We start from the raw sequence: 20278 nt of genomic DNA on the forward strand, positions 1-20278 counted from the left end.
GGACACGAGGAAAAACTTTTTCACCCAGAATTGCTGTTTGAGGCTGAAACACAACTCATTTAAAAAGGTACCTGGAACTGCATCTGAAGTGCTGTAACCTGCGAGGCTACGGACCAAGTGCTGGAAAGTGGCAATAAAATGAGTGGCTAGTTTCTTTCTCTTTTTGGCTGGTGCAGACATGATGGGCTGAGTGGCTTCTTTCTGCACCATAACTGTTCTGTGGTACAATTCTAAAGTGGGTGCAGGATCAGCGGTCCCTGGGTTTTTATGTGCATTAATCATTGAAGGTGACAGGACAGGTTGAGAGAGCAGTTAATAAATTGTATGGCATCCTGGGCTTTACCAATAGAGACAGAGTACAAAAGCAAGGAAGTTATGTTCCTTAAGACATGGAAGCAGTCCAAGTCCAAATGCAGCAAGGCCTGGACAATATCCAGGCTTGGGCTGACAAGTAACATTCACGCCACACTAATAAGAGAGAATCCAACCATCGCCCCTTGACATTCAATGGCATTACCATCACTGAATCCCCCACTATTAACATCCTGGAGGTTACCATTCCCCAGAAATTGAACTGGACTAGCCATATAAATACTGTGGCTACAAGAGCAGGTCACAGGCTAGGAATCGTGTGACAAGTAACTCACCTCCTGACTCCCCAAAGTCTGTCCACCATCTATAAGACACAAGTCAGGAGTGTGATGGAATACTCCCCACTTGCCTGGATGAGTGCAGCTCCCAAGAAGCTTGACATTGTCCAGGACAAAGCAGCCCACTTGATTGTTTGTGGATGTGATGCCATTCACTCCCTCCACCACTGACGCACAGTGGCAGCAGTGTGTACCATCTACAAGATGCACTGCAGGAATTCACCAAGGCTCCTTAGACAGCACCTTCCAACAAATCCATGACCACTACCATCTAGAAGGACAAGGGCAGCAGATAGATGGGAACACCACCACTTAGAAGTTGCCCTGCCCAAGTAACTCATCATCCTGACTTGAAAATATATTGCTGTTCCTTCACTGTCACTGGATCAAAATCCTGGAACTCCCTTCCTAACAGCACTGTGGGTGTACCTACACCACATGGACTGTAGTGGTTTAAGAAAGCAGCTCACCACCACCTTTTCAAGGGCAACTAGGAATGAGCAATAAATGCTGGCTTAGCCAGCGAAGCCCACATCTCGTGAATGAATATTAAAAAAAAAGTTAAACTTGTAGAATACACTGGTTCAGCCTCAACTGCAGTGTTGCGTTCAATTCTGGGCATGACACTTTAGGAAGGATATTATGGCATTAGAAAGGGTGTAGATAAGATTCACGAGAATGGTTCCAGGGATGAGGAACTTCAGTTATGCAGATGAATTGGAGAAATTGGGACGATTCTCCTTGAAGAAAAGGTTGAGAGGAGACTTGATAGAGGTCTTCAAAATCATAAGGGGTCTGAATAGTGTAGATAAGGAGAAACTGTTCCCATTGCTGGAAGAGTCGAGAACCAGAGGGCAGAGTTAAGGTAATTGGCAAAAGAAACAATGGCAATACGAGGAAAAGCATTCCTCATGCAGTGCGTGGTTAAGATCTGGAACGCACTGCCTGTGACTGGTGGAGGCAGGTTCAATCAAGGCATTCGAGAGAGACTTGAATGGTTATCTGAAAAGGAAGAATGTGCAGGGCTAAGGGAAGGAGGCAGGGGACTGGCTCCAGGTGAATTGTTGCTTCAGAGAGTTAGCACAGACACGACAGGCCGAATGGCTTTCTTCTGTTTTGTAACTAATTTCTGATTCTATGAAGAAGAGTAATGGACCCAAAGCTGACACTGGAGGAACAAAAGGAAACCATCTCCCAGTCTTCTTGAGGCTTCCATCATCACAGATGCCAGTCTTTTTTTTATTCATTCATGGGGTGTGGGCTTTGCTGGCTGGACCAGCATTTATTGCCCATCCCTAGTTGCCCTTAAGGTGGTTGAGAGTCACCTTCTTGAACCACTGCAGTCCATGTGGTGTAGGTACACCCACAGTGCTGTTAGGAAGGGAGTTCCAGGATTTTTACCCAGCGATAGTGAAGGAAGGGTGATATATTTCCAAGTCAGGATGGTGAGTGACTTGGAGGGGAACTTCCAGGTGGTGGAGTTCCCATCTATCTGCTGCCCTTGTCCTTCTAGGTGGTAGTGGTCTGGTAGGAGCAGAAGTAAGCCATTCAGCCCATCGAGTCTGCTCCACCATTCAATGAGATCGTGGCTGATCTGATAATCCTCAACTCCACTTTCCTGCCTTTTCCCTGTAACCCTTGATTCCCTTACTGATTAAACATTTGTCAGTCTATCTCAGCCTTGAATTTAATCCAGCCCTGCTCGGTCTAACGTCAACCTTTAACTGGTGGCTGCCACATTGTTAGGCCTCTCTCTGCTCCAACTCTGTATTGCGCACCAAGATGACACTGCAGTAATAGTGGGATGTATGGGCATTTCTACAACCCAAACGTACATGCTCACAGCTGAAACTCATCTGGGGCATCCTATGAAGCAGCATGAACATCCTTTGCCCTCAGTACAACCTCAACAGAAAATCCAGGGTTGGTACAAAAGCCAGCAGAGGCAAAATCCCCATTTTCAGCCCCCTCTGTGCCAATACTGATGTTAGAGGAACAGGATTTCATTGCAGTACTCTCTCCAGCAGTTTTGGTTTTAATTCAGTCATATTGGTGAGCCTTCACAGACCGCCTAATTAACCCTCTCATCGTTTCCTTAATGAGGGAGGCTGATCTACTCCCTGAATGAGGAATGCTCTCTTCTCACAGGTTCCTTTTGCCTGAAGCCTATCTACCCTTAGTTCATTTCTAGCTGCAATGGTTGCCTGTTTCCACGGTCAGCACAGTCCATTACAGGAGATGAGATTTTTCACAATTAGAACACCTCGTCATTCAGTGTGCATCATGGGAAAGCAACCATTATGCTTTAGAAACTCAGGGAGACAGGTTCAGAGTGTGAAAGGTTCCTAACTAGGGCGAAATGAATGAACACGAATGAGATTCACTTTCATCAGAAATATTGAATTCACTAGACAGCTTTACACTTTAAATCTGCGTGGTATTGAAAGAATCTGATGGCATGTGTTTGAGGATGAGATGTAATGGGGGGTTTGAAAAGAGGGGAAGGAGCAGATTTTTCCATTAGAAAAGCACGGGAAATGACAAACATGCAGTTCTCTCACCATTGGCTGGACTTGTAAGCAGTACAGTCTGCAAAGAATAAATTTTCAGATGACACCAAACTAGGAGAGTGGCAGTGGAATCAGCAATGGTTTCTCTTCCCACTCCCATATCATTATCTGTGGTGTCCCCAAGGACCTATCCTCAGCTCCCTCCTATTTCTCATTCACATACTACCCCATGGGGGCACCATTGAAAAACACTGCATTAGTTTTCACATGTACACTGATGACACCCAGTGTTAAGTTCCAATAGTTGTTTAGAAATGAAGACCGAAACCAAGGCAGACTCCTTCAGACAGAGTTTTATTGCTGGTCATAAAACTTTCCACAGATCGCACTAGTCTCAGCTATTATCCCTTTTGTACAACCAAATGGGTACTTAGTTAAACAACTTAATAATTAGCAATTGAACTTCTTTATGTGTTTCCTTCCCTGACAGATTCCCCTCTTCTTAAAAAGAAAGTAATCCTGAGCTTATATAAATCACACAAAAAAAAATGGAAATAACAAACATCAATGTGTATTTTTCATTCAATAAATTGACCTTATTCCCCTCCTTAAAAAAAACATGTATAGATATGTCCAGACAAAAAGGAGTATTTTTTTACTTAAAGAAAAAGACACCCCTCTTTGAGAATCTCTAGTAACTTCTTGGAGCTCACTCCTCTTTTGGTGAAGCAGTCAGATAATTGGTAGCTGCTATCAATCCATTTGATCTTGGCAATCTCCTTATTTTCGAGCATCTCTGTTCTAAGCTTGCAATGTCAATTTGCAATCTCTTCTCTTAACACACTTTGTAGAGTGAACATTTTCACAAAGTGACTTGTTATCTATAAGACATTCGATAGGTACTGTTCTTCAAAACCCTTTTCCATTTAAAACTTCAGCCAGTATCTTTGATATAAAGAATGCCATACCTACCACCCCAACAAGGGCGAGAGTCTCCGCTGCCAATGTACTTTTTACAACTCTTCGTATCTTTTTAGATTCCCATGCCAATGGGTAGCATTTGCCTTTTTCTCCCATGAGAGAGACATCATAAATCCTCCCGCACTCAAAAACCCATCACAGATTTGCATAAGACATGTCACTGAACACACAGTTTCATTTTTCTAACATCACCCAAAGATGGGAATTTCAAAACACGCTGCTCTATTTTTAATTTTGTCAATGTTTTGTTTGCCCGAATGATTTCTTCGACCTTGGGATCGTTTATTTTAGTGCTCAATTCTAAAAAATCAAAACTGACGTCTGGCCTTGTTTGTTTGCCTAGCCAATTGAGTTGCCCAATTAGACTCCTGAGTTAAAGGCAAAATACTGCAGATGCTGGAAATCTGTAACAAAAACAACAAGTGCTGGAAAAACTCAGTAGGTCTGACAACATCTGTCGAGAGAAAGACAGAGTTAACGTTTTGAGTCTATGATTCTTCTCCAGAACAACCTAGACTTCTGAGTTCCTCTTTTTCTGTTTCAGAAGCTGCTGTATCTTTCTGGGAGGCCCTAATTGCAATGGTATTGACATTCTCTAAATAGGATTGCTGATGTAAAAGGACGTGTGATCTGCTCTTCCTGATTTCCAATCCGGTGTACTTAAATGCACCAGAAGCCTGACTTCCAATTTTAAACTCTGTTCTGAGCCCATTAACGACAACTGTTTCAAATTCGCTACTACCACCCCACAAAAAATCATCTACATGCATCATAAAGATGCCTGCAAGTTTCCTTCCTTGGTGGCAATGAAACATTGCCGGGTCTGCTTCCAACTGAAGACAGCCCAACTTTAACAAAACTGACCTCAGAGAAATACCAAACTCTGGAGGCATCATTTAAACCCTATATGCATTTATTTAGCTTCCAAAGAGTCCCTTCTGCATTTGGCACCTCTTTTGGTGGACGGTGAAAAACTTCCCTTTGAAGTTGGTGTCCCTGCAAAAAAGCAGCTTTAATATCAATGGACTTGTATTCCCAAGCATTTGTAGCTAATAGAGCTAAAAAGATCTTCAGCATAACTTTTCCTGCCGTAGGTGAATCTACACTTATATCCCGGGCACCCAATTTTTCTTCATTCTTTCCAACTATGTAGTTCTTGCTGTTTGGCATCCTTTATTAATTTATCGTCTAATTTGTTGAAGCTACTAAGACTTCTGCTCCTTGTAGTGTTACAAGTCTGTGCCATATTCCTTGACCTTGTTAAGCTACACCCTCTATCCTGCCTTCTATCACACTCCAGACTATTACCGTTTGGTCTCCATCTCCCATTTATAGATGTTCTTTCAACAGTTCGCGATCCCTTCCGAGGCATGTTCACTCCCAGACCCACTGTCTGAATTGATACTGTGTTTCCGTGCCTTCCATTTTTGTACTTCATGTTTGCAATCCATATGCCTAACCTCCTGTCCTTTATCCAGTACATTTAACCAGATTTTATATTTTCCAGTGGCCTTCCCTGCTCTACCTCCAATCGTCATATCCCCCCATTGGCTGGCTCATTCTGGCAAATATGTAACTTTAGTGCCAGCTTTTGGCAGCTGTTCTGTGAGACAAATTGCCTCATCTTGTTCGTCCAAATTACTGCCTCCATCTTCAGATACCCTGTCAACTTCAGCTACCTGGTCCTCACAATCATGCAACATATGGGTATGAGAAGTACATGGTCCCTCGTCTGTTCCTACACTTTCCAAACCTGCAATTCTGTAGCCTGCACCAACTAACCTTGATGAATGTACCCAAATAGTCTGGTTCCCATGCCATAAAATGACTGTTTTACCATCTTTACCTATAATCTTTCCTGGGCCTTTCCACTCATTAAGTCCTTCTCTTTTATGGTATACCATGTCTCCCTGATTGAAAATAATTTCCAATAGTCGTACATCGTGTCTTAGAGCTCACTAAATTCTTTCTGAAACTTTGACTTTAAGGATCGCTCTTCTACCCACGTGTAATGCATTTAAATGCTCGGAAAAGGTAGAGCTAATCATAGCTCCCTCCCAAGCTGGGGGATGATCACTCAGGACTGAAGGAATTTTTGGGTTTCTACCAAAATCCAACTGATACAGACTATAGCCCCCAACCATCTGCTGTGAATTCTTGGCATGGACAGCCCATCCTCGAGCTGATGTTAATTTACAGCTTGGTATCCATCAATATTTTACATAGCATTTCACCTATAACCGCATGATTCCTTTCACGCACTCCATTACGAAAGGGGCATTCAGCTGCAGTATTCATAACTATTATATTCATGTTTACGCGCATATCCCGGAACTCATTGTTAGCAAACTCTTCCCCCCCCACCCCTCCATTATCAGTGAGGGATTTCGTTGGTGTTCCCAATCTGGTCCCTTTCCACTTCTCCATTACCTGATCCACAATTATTTTATTTTCTTTACTGTACATGATTGTCGACTGACTAAACCTTGTTGCCAAAGCTACGAAATGTAAAATAAAAAATGTTCTTTTTATCCCACACCTTTAAATCCATCGCCAGAACTTCACTGGAATCCTTCGCTAAAGGTAGATTCACTGCCGACCATGATGGTGTCCTGTATTTCTTACATATTATCACAAATGCTCTCCATCCCTTAGCAAAATTGTTAATCCTTTCGAAGAAGGGTGGGCAAACTGTCAATGCAATTTTAACACAATTTGCTTTGTATTCCAAATTCCTATCCCCTGACACTAATAACGCTTCTTTAATCTCCTTAGTAAAAAAGTTAGGTTTCATTAAAGGAATACAGTTGTGTCCAGAATGCATAAATTGTAAATCCACAAGTTTTCCAAATACAATGGCCTTGTCATTTTTCACGTCCAGCTTCATTTGTGCTTTCTTCATCGCCGGTCTGTTCAACAGTTATGGTATTTCACTAGACACTACATCCGTGCTGATGAAATGATTGACTCCAGTTATCTTACAGGGAATCACCACCCATTTTAAAGATTTTAGGGTATTATCATTTCCAAATCTAAAACTGGTGTAACTCTCAAATTCTTTAACCTATTCCGGTCCTTGTCATTTAAAGACTCCAGGTAGCATTTTAACCAGCCTATTCCATAGACTGTAGACATGCATCCGCTATCTAGTGCCGCACAGTTGAAGGACTCTGCAACCAATACATTCATCACCGGGCTGAAACTTCTTGTAACTAATGCAATGCCCTCTCTTTGGCCGTTTTCTCCTGAGTTTTCTGTCTCATGTTTAATTTCAAACACTATTATATTGTTTAGTAGAGTTCATTGCATAAGGGCATTTTGAATTGCATCTAAAACACCAATTGACCACATCCTGGGCATTTCTGGGGTTCATTCTTTTATCGTAAATCACCAATTCTCTTCTCCTGCCATAATTATCCAAGGTGTTTCTGTTCCTTTTATTCCTAGTTACAAATCTCCTTTCGTACTGATGCCTGTGTCCTGTTTCTGAACAATCTCACCATCCCGTTAACATTGTATCCTCCATTTTCTGTCTTACCGCCAAATGGCTCATTTGTGCCATGAACACTGCCAGGAAGGAATATTTTCTGAGGAAGTGTTTTTTTTTTAAAAAGAGCTTCTGACATCTGTTCTAGCAGTGTGTGTGTCTTTCTGCAAACGTAACTCCCGTTAGAACTAGAAGCCTGTCCATATTCCATACTTTGGCACAGTCTAGTAACTTGAACACCAGCATCGATTGGGCAATTTCTACACAAAACTTTTGCAATCTTGCATATATAGTCTACTGAATTCCATTATGTAATCTTCTATGGAATTTTCTTCCAACTTTCTAAATTTGTCAAAATTGGACCATGCTTTGTAAGCACTTAAGTCATCTTTTTGATAGATCTTATCCATAAAATCTAATAACGTTTCCAAACCTTCATCCATGTTCAAACGTTCACGCTCCAACTCCGAAAATACTTGGCATCTTATTTCGCTTTTCACAGAATCACACAACTTTAATGGCTCAGAAGGAGGTCATTCAGCCCATCATGCCTGCACCAGCTCTCCAAATGAGCATTATGACCTAATGCCATTGCCCTGCCTTTTCCCCATACCACTCCACATTGTTTCTATTCAAATGATCATCTAATGTCCTCTTGAATGCTCAATTGAACCTGCATCCACCACACTTCCAGGCAGTGCATTCCAGATCTGAACGACTTGTTGTGTAAAAAAGTTTTTCCTCATGTCACATTTGCTTCTTTTGCAAATCATTTTAAATCTGTGCCCTCACATTCTTGATCCTTTTACAAGCAGAAACAGCCCTATCTATCTGTCTAGCCCCTTCATAGTTTTGAACATCTCCAATAAATCCCCTCTTAGCCTTCTTCGTTCCAAGGGGAAGAGTCCCAATCTCTCCAATTTATCTTCGTCACTGAAGTTTCTCATCCCTGGAACCATTCTTGTAAATCTCTTCTACACTCTCTCCAATGTGTTCACATCCTTCCTATAATGTGGCATCCAGAACCATATGCAATACTCTAGCTGACATCTAATGATTGGTAATCTATGGTAATGAAAGCACCAAGGCCATTGCTTGATTTTTCTTCAGCAAGGACATAACCAGTGTCCACATAGTTACTTCGTTCTTCCATCACTCATAGGGTTCACTCTCAGAAAACACCAGTAGGTAATCATACCCCAAAACTCTACATTTTGATTCAGCCATTCTCCTTTTTTACCAAACCGCTGTGCTCTTAAAAGTTAACTCCAAATACAGTATGTTGTCCAAAGAAAGCTTAGTTTCCAATCTATTACTTACAAGCAGCAATCATTCTTTACTACCACTGTTAAGTTCCAATAGTTGTTTAGAAATGAAGACCGAAGCCAAAACAGACTCCTTTAGAGTTGTATTGCTTGTCATATAACTCTCCATAGACCACACTAGGCTCAGCTGTTATCCCTTTTATACAACCAAATGGGTACTTAGTTAAACAACCTAATAATTAGCAATTGAACTTCTTTAACTGTTTCCTTCCCTAACCTGCAGCTCTACTTGACCACCACCTTTCTCAACCCTTCCACTGTCTTTGATTTGTCATGTAGCTTGCTTGGCTCCAGTCCCAGATGAACAGAAATTTCCTCCAGCTAAACATTGGGAAATCCAAAGACATTGGCAATTTGGGGGCGGGGGCCTGCTTGCCGAGGGGAAAATGACGCGGGATGATGTCGGGAGGAACCCCCAACGTCATCCTGGTCCCTTTAAATATTCACGAAGGCAGGCGGACAGCGAAATCAGCTGTCCACCCGCCGACCTGTCAATGGCCAATTGAGGCCATTAACAGGCTAATTAACCTTATTAAACACCCTGCCCGGCCAACTTTAAGGCTGGCGGGCAGGCCAGGAGCCCCAGCAGGCTGCAGATTATCCCTGATGGGATGAAGTTTCATGTCCGTTTTTTAAAAATTTTATAAATTTTATGTGTTTATTATTAACATGTCCCATCTCATGTGACATTGTCACATGAAGGGGACATGTTAATAATTTTAATATTTATCTATTTTTAGAGTTTACTTACCTCTCATGAATCTCCCTGAGACAGGACTTTGCCTCAGGGAGCAATGCGCTCTTTCGCATGCATGCGTGAAAGAGCGCACTTTGACAGATGGGGATTCCCTCCACCCCACGCACAGGAAGCGCATAGCGCTTCCCGTCGGGCAGGCTGCTGGGCAGGCCTTAATTGGCCCGCCCACTCAAAATGGCAGCGGGCCCTGTTTCGGCGGCGGGGTTGGGCTGCCCGCCCGCCCGCCCGCCCGCCCATCGAGGTAAGAATTCTGCCAATTGTCTTTGCCAAACGCAAATTCTGTTCCCCAGCCACTGACTCCACCTCTCTCCTAGGCATCTACCTGAGTCTGAACTAGACCAATACAATCTTGGTATTGTATTTAACTCAGAGATGAGTATCCAGCCATATATTCACACCACCACTCAGATCACTTATTTCCAGCTCTGTAACATTCCCTGAAAATGATCCCCCCACCACCGCCCCAGCCTCAGCTCATCTGCTGCTGAAACCCCCGTTCATGCCTTTGTTACCTCCAGACTTGACTATTCCAACGCACTCCAGGCCGGCCTTCCATCTTCCACCTTCTGTAAGTGTGAGGTCATCTCAATCTCTGCTGCCAGTGCCCTAAATTGCACCAAATTCCATTCACCCACCACCCCTGTGCTCACTGACCTACGTTTTCTAACTTAAATGCGCAATGTTAATAGATAAACGCAAATTGTTGTTGTTGAAAAAGCCTGACTTGTAGCAGTCTTCATTGTTTTATGTTAAGCATTTATCTGTAAAAGGAAACCCGCAGTGCCTCTTGAGTTTTAACTGAAAGTGACTAAAATGTTCACTTCTTAATCTGCATTTGGTTTGTTTTTCATGCCACAGTTGGTTGCAGCCATCACATTCCTCAGTTTTGGAGTTATAGGAGCATTCATCTGTGTGGTTGTGGATGGCGTCTTCACAGCTATAAATATTGTGAGTCACATTTTTCTTTCAGTTTAAAAAGAATTAACAGATACACTGGTCCTCAAGAAGCAGGATAGATTAGTTACCCTCTGTCATAATTTGCCAACAATAAATCACCCTTATCTGGAATTATGCAGCATTATTTTTTTTTTATTCATTCACAGGATGTGGGCTTCGCTGGCTAGGCCAGCATTTATTGCCCATCCCTAATTGCCCTTGAGAAGGTGGTGGTGAGCTGCCTTCTTGAACCGCTGCAGTCCATGTGGTGTAGGTACACCCACAGTGCTGTTAGGAAGGGAGTTCCAGGATTTTTACCCAGCGACAGTGAAGGAATGGCGATATATTTCTAATTCAGGATGGTGAGTGACTTGGAGGGGAACCTCCAGGTAGTGGTGATCCCATCTCTCTGCTGCCTTTGTCCTTCTAGATGGTATTGGTCATGGGTTTGGAAGGTGCTGTCTAAGGAGCTTTGGTGAATTCCTGTCATGCATCTTGTAGCTGGTACACACTGCTGCTACTGTGTGTCAGTGGTGGAGGGAGTGAATGTTTGTGGATGCGGTGCCAATCAAGCAGGCTGCTAGTGTCAAGCTTCTTGAGTGTTGTGGGAGCTGCATTCATCCAGGCAAGTGGGGAGTATTCCATCACACTCCTGACTTGTGCCTTGTAGATGGAGGACAGGCTTTGGGGAATCAGAGGGGTGAGTTGCTCGTCGCACGATTCCTAGCCCTGACCTGCTCTTGTAGCCACAGTATTTATATGGCAGTTCAGTTTCTGGTCTTTGAATGAGACATTAAATCTGTGCCCCATTTACCTCATCCAATCTTACAGGGGATACAAAAGATCCCATGGCACTTTTCAAAAAGAGATGGGGTGCTCTCCAGTGACCTGGACAATTAGTTAAATGGAGGTGAGAAGTAAAGGGTATGAGTTGGGACATAGCAGCAGGTTTTAGAGTAGAATTCTAGGCTATAAATTGATTTCAAAATCAGTACTCTGGTGGATGGGAAGTGGGGGGGGGGTGAGTGTCAAATAGAGGTGAGTGACAAGAACAGTAACAGTGAATGGGAACAACTCATGACAAAAAATCTGTAAACAAAACGCTAAGTAAGAAATTAGTTTGGATTGTTTCAGAAATTTATTGAATGATTATGTTTATTGAAGATTTTTTAAAAGTATCTTTTCTGTTCCTAGGATCTAAGACCACTGCGTGTAGGTAGATGCCAATATTACACCAGTGGACAGAACTATATTTATGAGAATTATCTGGCTACTGTAAGTAGAATTCATTTGTGAACAGTAATTTGCTCAAATGGTCAAATATTATTTGGAACTTCAATTTTGACTGGAAAATGGAGTCAACGTTTTCTAATATTGCAGTTTGATTGAAAGGCATGGATATTATTGATCGGCGGAATGGAGAGGACATCAAAATATATAAAAACATAAAATAATTCAGATATTATAATTTCAAATCAGAATATTTAATGCAAGGAATTGAAAATTTTTTTACTTATAGTGAACCTTGTTTTGATAAATCATTTTCTTTAATTAATTCTATTTTTGATGAAATATCTCAACTTAAAGTTTCTTCCAGTAAAACTTTGCTGTTTCCTCTGCCCCAAAGCTTTATCGTTTCTCTCCTGAAGGTATTGTTCTTGCTGTCATATGGCTATTATATTATGCTATCGTTCAGACTCTTGCATAACATTTTGAATGAAGCACTCTTAGATTCCAAGGAATCTCCAAAGGGTTGGCAAAGTATTGGCCACTAAAACAAATTAGTTACAGGTGATCAACTCTGAAATTCTTAAATCAAACCCAGCTGTCAGTCTCTACTGTCTAGAATAATAGAATGTTTACAGCACAGAGGGAGGCCAATCGCTCTGTCATATCTGTGCTGGCTCTCTAAGAGCAACTCTGCTTGCCCCACTCCCCCACCTTTTCCAAGTAGCTCTCAATTCCGTTTAGCTAGCCACCGTCAAATCATCCTCCACCACGCTCTCAGGTGGGGCATTCCAGATCCTTATATGGCGAGAGATATAAATAACATTGAAGTGATCCAAAGATGTGCTGCATGACTCTGCTTGAATTGGTATGGGAAATGTACCAGTGTCACATCCTTGATCAAAGATTTGGAATGGAAATCACGACTGCAAAGGAGGGAGAAAAGCAGACTGACCATGTTCTGGAACTGGCAGAAACAAGTGCCTGGTGCACTCTGGCAATGGCAAAACATGACTTAGCCATCCACACAAACTATAAAGACCATTTGTTTCCAAGACAGTGTATCTTGCCCACACCCCCCAAAGACAATCCTACAATGGCTCGAGCTGCTAAAGGAAATAGTCACAACCCCATCACTTGAAATCTTCAAGACTCATCTTTAGGTTATTTCCATTCATAAGTTTTCATTATCAGGCCTACCATTTCAGCAGGTCATGCCTGGTTTAGCTAGCGCTATCTTGGGATGGCTTCACTATGAGGTTATCAATTAATCCTATCTCATTACACAATACCAGGTCTCATATAGCCTGCTCTCTGGTTGGCACCTGAGCATGCAGTTCTAAGAAACTATCCCGAAAACATTCTATGAACTCCCCATCTATGCTGCTTTTCCCAATCTGATTTTTTTAGTCTACATGTAGATTAAAATCCCCCATGATTATCATCGTACCTTTCTGACAAAGCTCTCATTATCTCTTCTTCTATACTTCTATAGCATGTAGTTACACGTGCAGGGCCTGTACACCATTCCCATAAGCGACTTCTTGCCTTTATCATTTCTTATCTCAACCCAAACTGCTTTCCTGGTTTCCCAAACTTAGGTCAACCCACTCTAATATGCTAATACCATCATTAATTAGGTAGATAGGTAGGTAGGAAAGTAAGTTGTGAAGAGGACATAAGGAGGCCTCAAAAAATATAGATAGGTTAAGTGAGTAGGCAAAGATCTGGCAAATAGAGTATAATGTGGGAAAATGTGAAATTGGCAGGAAGAATACAAGAGAAGAATATTATGTAAATGGTGAGAGACTGCAGAGCTCTGAGATGCAGAGGGATCTGGGTGTCTTAGTGCATGAATCACAAAAGGCTAGTGTGCAGGTACAGCAAGTAATTAGGAAAGCTAATACAATATTATCATTTATTGCGAGGGGAATTGAATACAGAAGTAGGGAGGTTACACTTCAGATATACAGAGCACTAGTGAGATCACACCTGGAGTACTGTGTACAGTATTGGTCTCCTTATTCAAGGAAGGATGTAAATGCGTTGGGAGCAGTTCAAACAAGGTTTACCAGACTAATACCTGAAATGGGCGTGTTGTCTTATGAGGAAAGGTTGGACAAGCTAGGCTTGTAACTGCTGGAGTTTAGAAGAGGCGACTTGATTGAAACATATAAGATCCCAAGGGGTCTTGACAGGGTCGATGTGGAGAGGATGTTTCCTCTTGTGGGAGAATCTAGAACTAGGGGTCACTGTTTAAAAATAAGGCATCATAGAAACATAGAAAATAGGAGCAGGTGTGGAGCATTCGGCCCTTTGAGCCTGTTCCGCCATTCAATATGACCATGGCTGATCCTCTATCTCAACACCATACTCCTGGACACCTTTAGAGTCCAGAAATCTATCTATTTCCTTCTTAAATATATTCATTGACCTGGCCTCCACAGCCCTCTGTGGTAGAGAATTCCACAGGTTCACCACCCTCTGAGTGAAGAGGTTTCTCCTCATCTCAGTCCTAAATGGCCCATCCCATATCCTGAGACTGTCACCCTTTGTTCTAGAACCCCTCAGCCAGAGGAAACATCATCCCTGAATCCAGTCTGTCCAGCCCTTTCAGAATTTTATACATTTCAATGAGATTCCCTCTCATTCTTCTAAACTCTAGTGAATGCAGGACTAGTCAGCCCAATCTCTCCTCATACGACAATCCTGCCCTCCCAGGAATGAGTCTAGTGAACCTTTGCTGCATTCCCTCTATGGCAAATATATTCTTTCTTGGGTAAGGAAACCAAAACTGCACACAATACTCTAGGTGCATTCTCACCAAGGCCCTGTACAGCTGCAGTAAGACATCCTTGCTCCTGTACTCAAGTCCTCCTGCAATGAAGGCCAACATACCATTTGCCTTCTTAACTGCTTGCTGCATCTGCATGCCTGCTTTCAGTGGTTGGTGTACAAGGACACCCAGGTCCCTTTGTACATCGAGATTTCCCAATCTATCACCATTTAAATAATACTCTGCCATTTTGTTTTTCCTACCAAAGTGGATAACTTCACACTTATCCATGTAATTCTGCATCTACTATGTATTTGCCCACTCACTCAACCTGTCTAAATTGCTTGAAAGCCTCTTAACACTCTCCACATCACTCACATTCCCACCAAGTTTCATGTCATCAACAAACTTGGAAATAATACGTTTGATTCCCTCATCCAAATCATTGATATATATTATGAATAGTTGGGGCCCAAGCACTGATCCCTGTGGTACCCCACTCGTCACTGCCTGCCACTCTGAAAAAGACCCATTTATTCCCACTCTTTGTTTCTTGTCTGCTAACCAATTCTCAATCCATACCCCCAATCCCATGTGCTTTAATTTTATACACTAACCTCTTTTGTGGGGCTTTATCTAAAGCTTTCAGAAAATCCAAGTACACCACATCCACTGGTTCTCCCTTATCTATTCTGCTAGTTGCATCCTCAAAAAAACTCCAGTAGGTTTGTCAAACATGATTTCCCTTCCATAAACCCACGTTAAATTTGTCTAATCCTGTTGATAATTTCTAAGTGTCCTGTTATCACATCTTTTATAATAGACTCTAGCATTTTCCCTACCACTGATGTTAGGCTAACTAGCCTGTAATTCTCTGTTTTCTCCCTCCCTCCTTTTTTAAATAGTGGGGTTACATTTGTCACCCTCCAATCTGCTGGGACTGTTCCAGAATCTATAGAATTTTGGAAGATGATAACCAGTGCATCCACTGGCCACATCTCTTAGTGCCCTGGGACGTAGATTATCGGGCCCTGGGGATTTATCAGCTTTCAGTCCCATTAATTTCTGCAGCACTTTTTTTTAGCAATACTAATTTCCTTCAACTCCTCCTCCTCCTCCTCACTAGACCCTTTCCCTAGCATTTCTGGGAAGTTATTTGTGTCTTCCTCTGTGAAGACAGAACTAAAGTAGTTGTTTAATTGCTCTGCCAATTCTCCCATTTCGACTGTAAGAGATCAACATTTCTCTTCACTAATCCTTTTCTTTTTACATAATTATAAAAGCTTTTATGTTCCATGCAAGTTTACTCTCATACTCTATTTTTCCCCTCTTAATCAATCTCTTTGTCCTCCTTTGCTGAATCCTAAACTGCTCCCAATCCTCAGGTTTGCTACTTTTTCTAGCGACTTTATATGACTCCCTCTTTGGCTCTAATACTATCCTTAATTTCTTTCATGGTTGGGTCACTTTTCCTGTTGTGTTTTTGCACCAGAAAGGAATGTATAAATGTTGCAATGCATACATTAGTTCCTTAAATATTAGCCTGAAATATCCACTGTCATGCCTTTTAATGAAGTTCCCCAATCTATCTTAGCCAACTCATGCTTCATACCTTTATAGTTTCCTTTGTTTAGACTTAGGACCCTAGTTTTAGATCGGACTACTTGACTTTCCATCCTAATGAAGAATTCTATCATGCTATGGTCACTGTTCCCTAAAGGACTCCGCACAACAAGATTATTAATTAACCCCTTCTCATTGCACAATACCAAATCTAGGATAGCCTGATCCCTAGTCGGCTCCTAGACATACTGGTCTGAAAAACCACCTTGTACACACGCCAGGAATTCATCCACCACAGTAGTATTGCTAATTTGGTTTGCCCTGTCTCTTTGTAGATTAAAGTCACCCATAATTATTTGTAGTATGCTTGTTACATGAATCTCTAATATCCTGTTTAAAGCCGTCCCCAACCTTATCACTACTGTTTGGAGGCCTATAGACAACTCTCACTAATGTTTTCCACCTCCTGTTGCTTCTTAGGTCCATCTAGATTGACTCTACAACTAGATTTTCTGAGCCAATATCCTCTCTCACTATTGCACTGAATTCATCCTCAACTAACAGCGCCACACCACTTCCTTTTTGTTTGTCCTTCCTAAATATCGAGCACTGTTGGATATTCACTTCCCAGCCTTGGTCATGGCCCTGCAGCCATGGTCTGTAATCGCAATCGTATTGTACTCGTTTACATCTGTTTGCACTGTTAATTCTTAATACTTATCGCTAATGCGCGTGCATTCAGATACAGTGCCTTTAGAGTTGTCTTTTTGACACTTTGATACTTTTTTTTGTACTATGCCCCTATTTGCTGCTGGCTCTCCTTTCCTCTACCCTTCTACATTTGCTTTCTACTTTTCTGTCTTTCATTCCTATCTTTGTTTCACTCTCTTGTGTCTCCCTGCTCAGGTTCCTAGACCCCTGCCAATCCAGTTTAAACCCTCCCCCTCACAGTACAAGCAAATACCCCTGCGAGAATATTGGTCCCAGTCCTGCTGGGGTGCAACCCGTCCAGCTTGCAGGGTTGTAGGGACCAGAAGGTCCCATCTTCCCCAGAATCGGTCCCAATGCCTCAGGAATCTAAATCCCTCCTACACCATCTTTCCAGCTACGCATTCATCTGGCTTATTCTCCTATTCCTGATCTTGCCAGCATGCGGCACTGGGAATAATCCTGAGATTACTATCTTTTGAGGCCCTGCTTTTTAATTTATTTCCTAGCTCCCTATATTCTGCTTTCAGGACCTCATCCCTCTTTTTACCTATGTCATTGGTACTGGTATGGACCACGACCTCTGGCTGTTCACCCTCCCTTCAGAATGTCCTGCAGCTGCTCAGTGACATCCTTGACCCTGGCACAAGGGAGGCAAAAACTATCCTGGTGTCATGTCTGCGACCGCAGAAACATTTATCTGTTCCCTTTATGATAGAATCCCCTATCACTATTGCTCTCCCACTCTTATTTCTATCCCCACCCCTCCGCCCAGTGCAGCTGAGCCACTCGTGGTGCCATGGACCTGTGTCATGGACATTCGTCTGAGAAACCATCTCCTCCAGCAGTATCCAAAACGGAAAATGTTAGAGAGGGAGATGGACCCAGAGGGCTCCTACACCACCTGCCTAGTGCTTTTACTCTGTCTGGCGGTCACCCATTCCCTTTCTGCCTATGCACTCTTTACCTGCGGTGTGACCACCTCACTTTCCTAATATTCATGAAGATCTCATCCCTGTGGATGCTCCACAGTGACTCCAGTGGCAGCTCCATCTCTGAAATGCAGTAGTAGCTGCACACTGCCCTGGACACTGGAAGTGTCCCTGACTTCCCACATTGCACAGGAGGAGCATTCCACATGGCTGAGCTGCCCTGCCATGACTTACCCTTAAGTTACTTCCTTTACTTTTACTTTCTCTAGTTTAAGGACTATAAAGGACAGAAGAAATACTCACCAGGCCCTACTTACCAAGGCCACTGCTCTTCTTACTGAGTAAATTTAGAAAATGAAAGGATCCCGTCCTCTTCACCGAACTCCGACTGAAGCACTCTCATGCAGCTAAAAGCAGCACTGTAGATGGATAGCTTTTATGCTGTCTGAATCTAGCTTCTGAGAACCTGTTTAAGCTAGTTAACTAATTAACTAGCTGCAGGTGCAAGCAGAGCCTGTATAACTCCTGTTTTAAAGCTGGACTAAAATTCATCTTCTCCCAACCCAAAGAGCAACTTTTCATTGCTAAATTAAAGAAAGATTAGACTTTAGATAGAAATTAACCCTTAAAAGTCCCTGTCTCTCCAAACTCCAACTTAAGCACTCTAATGCAGCCCAAAGCAGCACTCCAGTGCGGTTGCCCATTTAAAATGGAGATGAGGCGAAATTCTTTCTTTAGAGGGTTGAGTGTCTTTGGAACTCTCTTCCTGAAAAGATGGTGGAAGCAGAGTCTTTGAATATTTTTAAGTCAGAGGTGGATAGATTCTTGGTAAGCAAGGGGGTGACAGGTTATTGGGGGTAGGCGGGATGCAGATTTGAGGTTACTATCAGATCAGCCATGATCTTATTGAATGGTGGAGCAGGCTCGAGGAGCAGAATGGCCTACTCCTGCTTGTTCATATGTTGCAGTTAAACAGTACTTTCAGTTAAACGTTAAATACAAGCAATATTAAATTTTTAGAAAGATATTTAAGTTTCCCACGGCTCACCAAACTCTCTCACTCCATTGAGGTCACACTCCAGTGAATGGTAGGCAATAAGAGTTTTAAAGGAAAGTCAAAAGAGGTTGTAATAAGTTTAAGGTGCCTGAAGAAGGAGAAGGTGCAATAACTATTTATACAAAGAAAACCAGTTACTAAGGCTATTATCGCTGTGTGTGTTTTGATATACGCATCATACAATGTATATCACATTTGGGAGCACATGAAGGTTGCAATAAAAGGAAATGAAAAGGGAAACCCTGCATTTTTTTCCTCCTTTGAAGCACATGATTTTTCAATGTCCTCTGGCTGTGTGTGAAACCCTACTGAGAGCACAGGCACTTGCAAAGTTTGATATGGAATGGAAATCAGACTAGTTCTACAGAGTTGGAACAAGGCACCCTGCCAAATTACCACTGAGGTAGGAAAGACAAAAATGCACCCCAACATCTGGAGGAAGGTGTAGAGTTACATAGGATATGTGCTCAAAGGTTTATTACTGATATAACCAGATGGTGTTAGTCAGGGGCTGAAACTAATACTTGCACACAACTAGGATGCGTGAAGCTCCAATCATAGATGAGGAATTAATTTGCATTATATAAATATATACAACATGTTGATTATATCTGCGTTTACAACTTCAATCTTGAGTGTGAGCAATATAGCCAGCTCTTGTATTCAATAGTTCAGTATGATTTCAAATAATATTACAGACAAGTAGATGACCAGTAATGGGCATATGCACAACTGGATGATGAGTAGCTCCAACTGTCAGAGGTATAAAGCAATATTGTTCTGGTTATGATATTTAATATTCTTTACTCCAACACATATTCACATAACTCTTAGTTTGGTTATCAACAACATTTTCAGCTTTTCTGTTATCAAATATATGGCAATCATTTTACAGTTCCATGTTTTTCTGTTGGGAGCAGGTGCCTTGCCAGAGTTTCACAGAATCATGCAGTCTGAAAGTGCGGAGTAACACTTGCTATTGCTGTGACTTGTACGATTGTGCAAAGTGAGTACTCTGCCTTTATGTATCATACGGATTAGTTGTGTTTATTTATATGGAGAACTAGGAGAAGGGACACAAAGAGCTGAGAAAAAGACAAGTGCATAAAAGAGAGATGAGCACACTGATACGACTGGGTGAAGAGGAGTGAACTGGCTTCCCTTCATTCAGCCCCTTTGGTTGGCCACAACAAAGGTTTTTTTAAAATTTCTTTTCCCATAAATGCCTTTCCTAATCCAAATGCATTTACTTTTTAATAAGGAGCCAATAAGCCAGGTCTCTTAAGTCAAAGAAAGAGTAAGTTTATTTATTACTAAACTCGAGAAAAAATAATAAAAGACAAGACGACATACACACACACACATACGT

General features: G+C 42.1%; 1 protein-coding gene across 4 annotated transcripts in view; it reads left to right on the forward strand.

Moving 5' to 3' along the window:
* LOC144693933 (transmembrane protein 255B) overlaps window positions 1–20278 on the forward strand; it is a 124731-nt gene that overhangs the window by 94390 nt on the left and 10063 nt on the right. For 3 of the 4 annotated variants that reach the window (XM_078564166.1, XM_078564164.1, XM_078564165.1), the window contains 3 exons: window positions 10569–10658; window positions 11841–11921; window positions 19830–19915. In XM_078564166.1, the coding sequence (XP_078420292.1) occupies window positions 10569–10658; window positions 11841–11921; window positions 19830–19915 (257 nt within the window). The remainder of the gene's footprint in view (window positions 1–10568; window positions 10659–11840; window positions 11922–19829; window positions 19916–20278) is intronic. The other variant, XM_078564167.1, reaches the window with a different exon arrangement.

This window comes from Cetorhinus maximus, chromosome 19, assembly GCF_964194155.1.
Source record: "Cetorhinus maximus chromosome 19, sCetMax3.hap1.1, whole genome shotgun sequence".
In the NCBI taxonomy this organism is placed as follows: domain Eukaryota; kingdom Metazoa; phylum Chordata; class Chondrichthyes; order Lamniformes; family Cetorhinidae; genus Cetorhinus; species Cetorhinus maximus.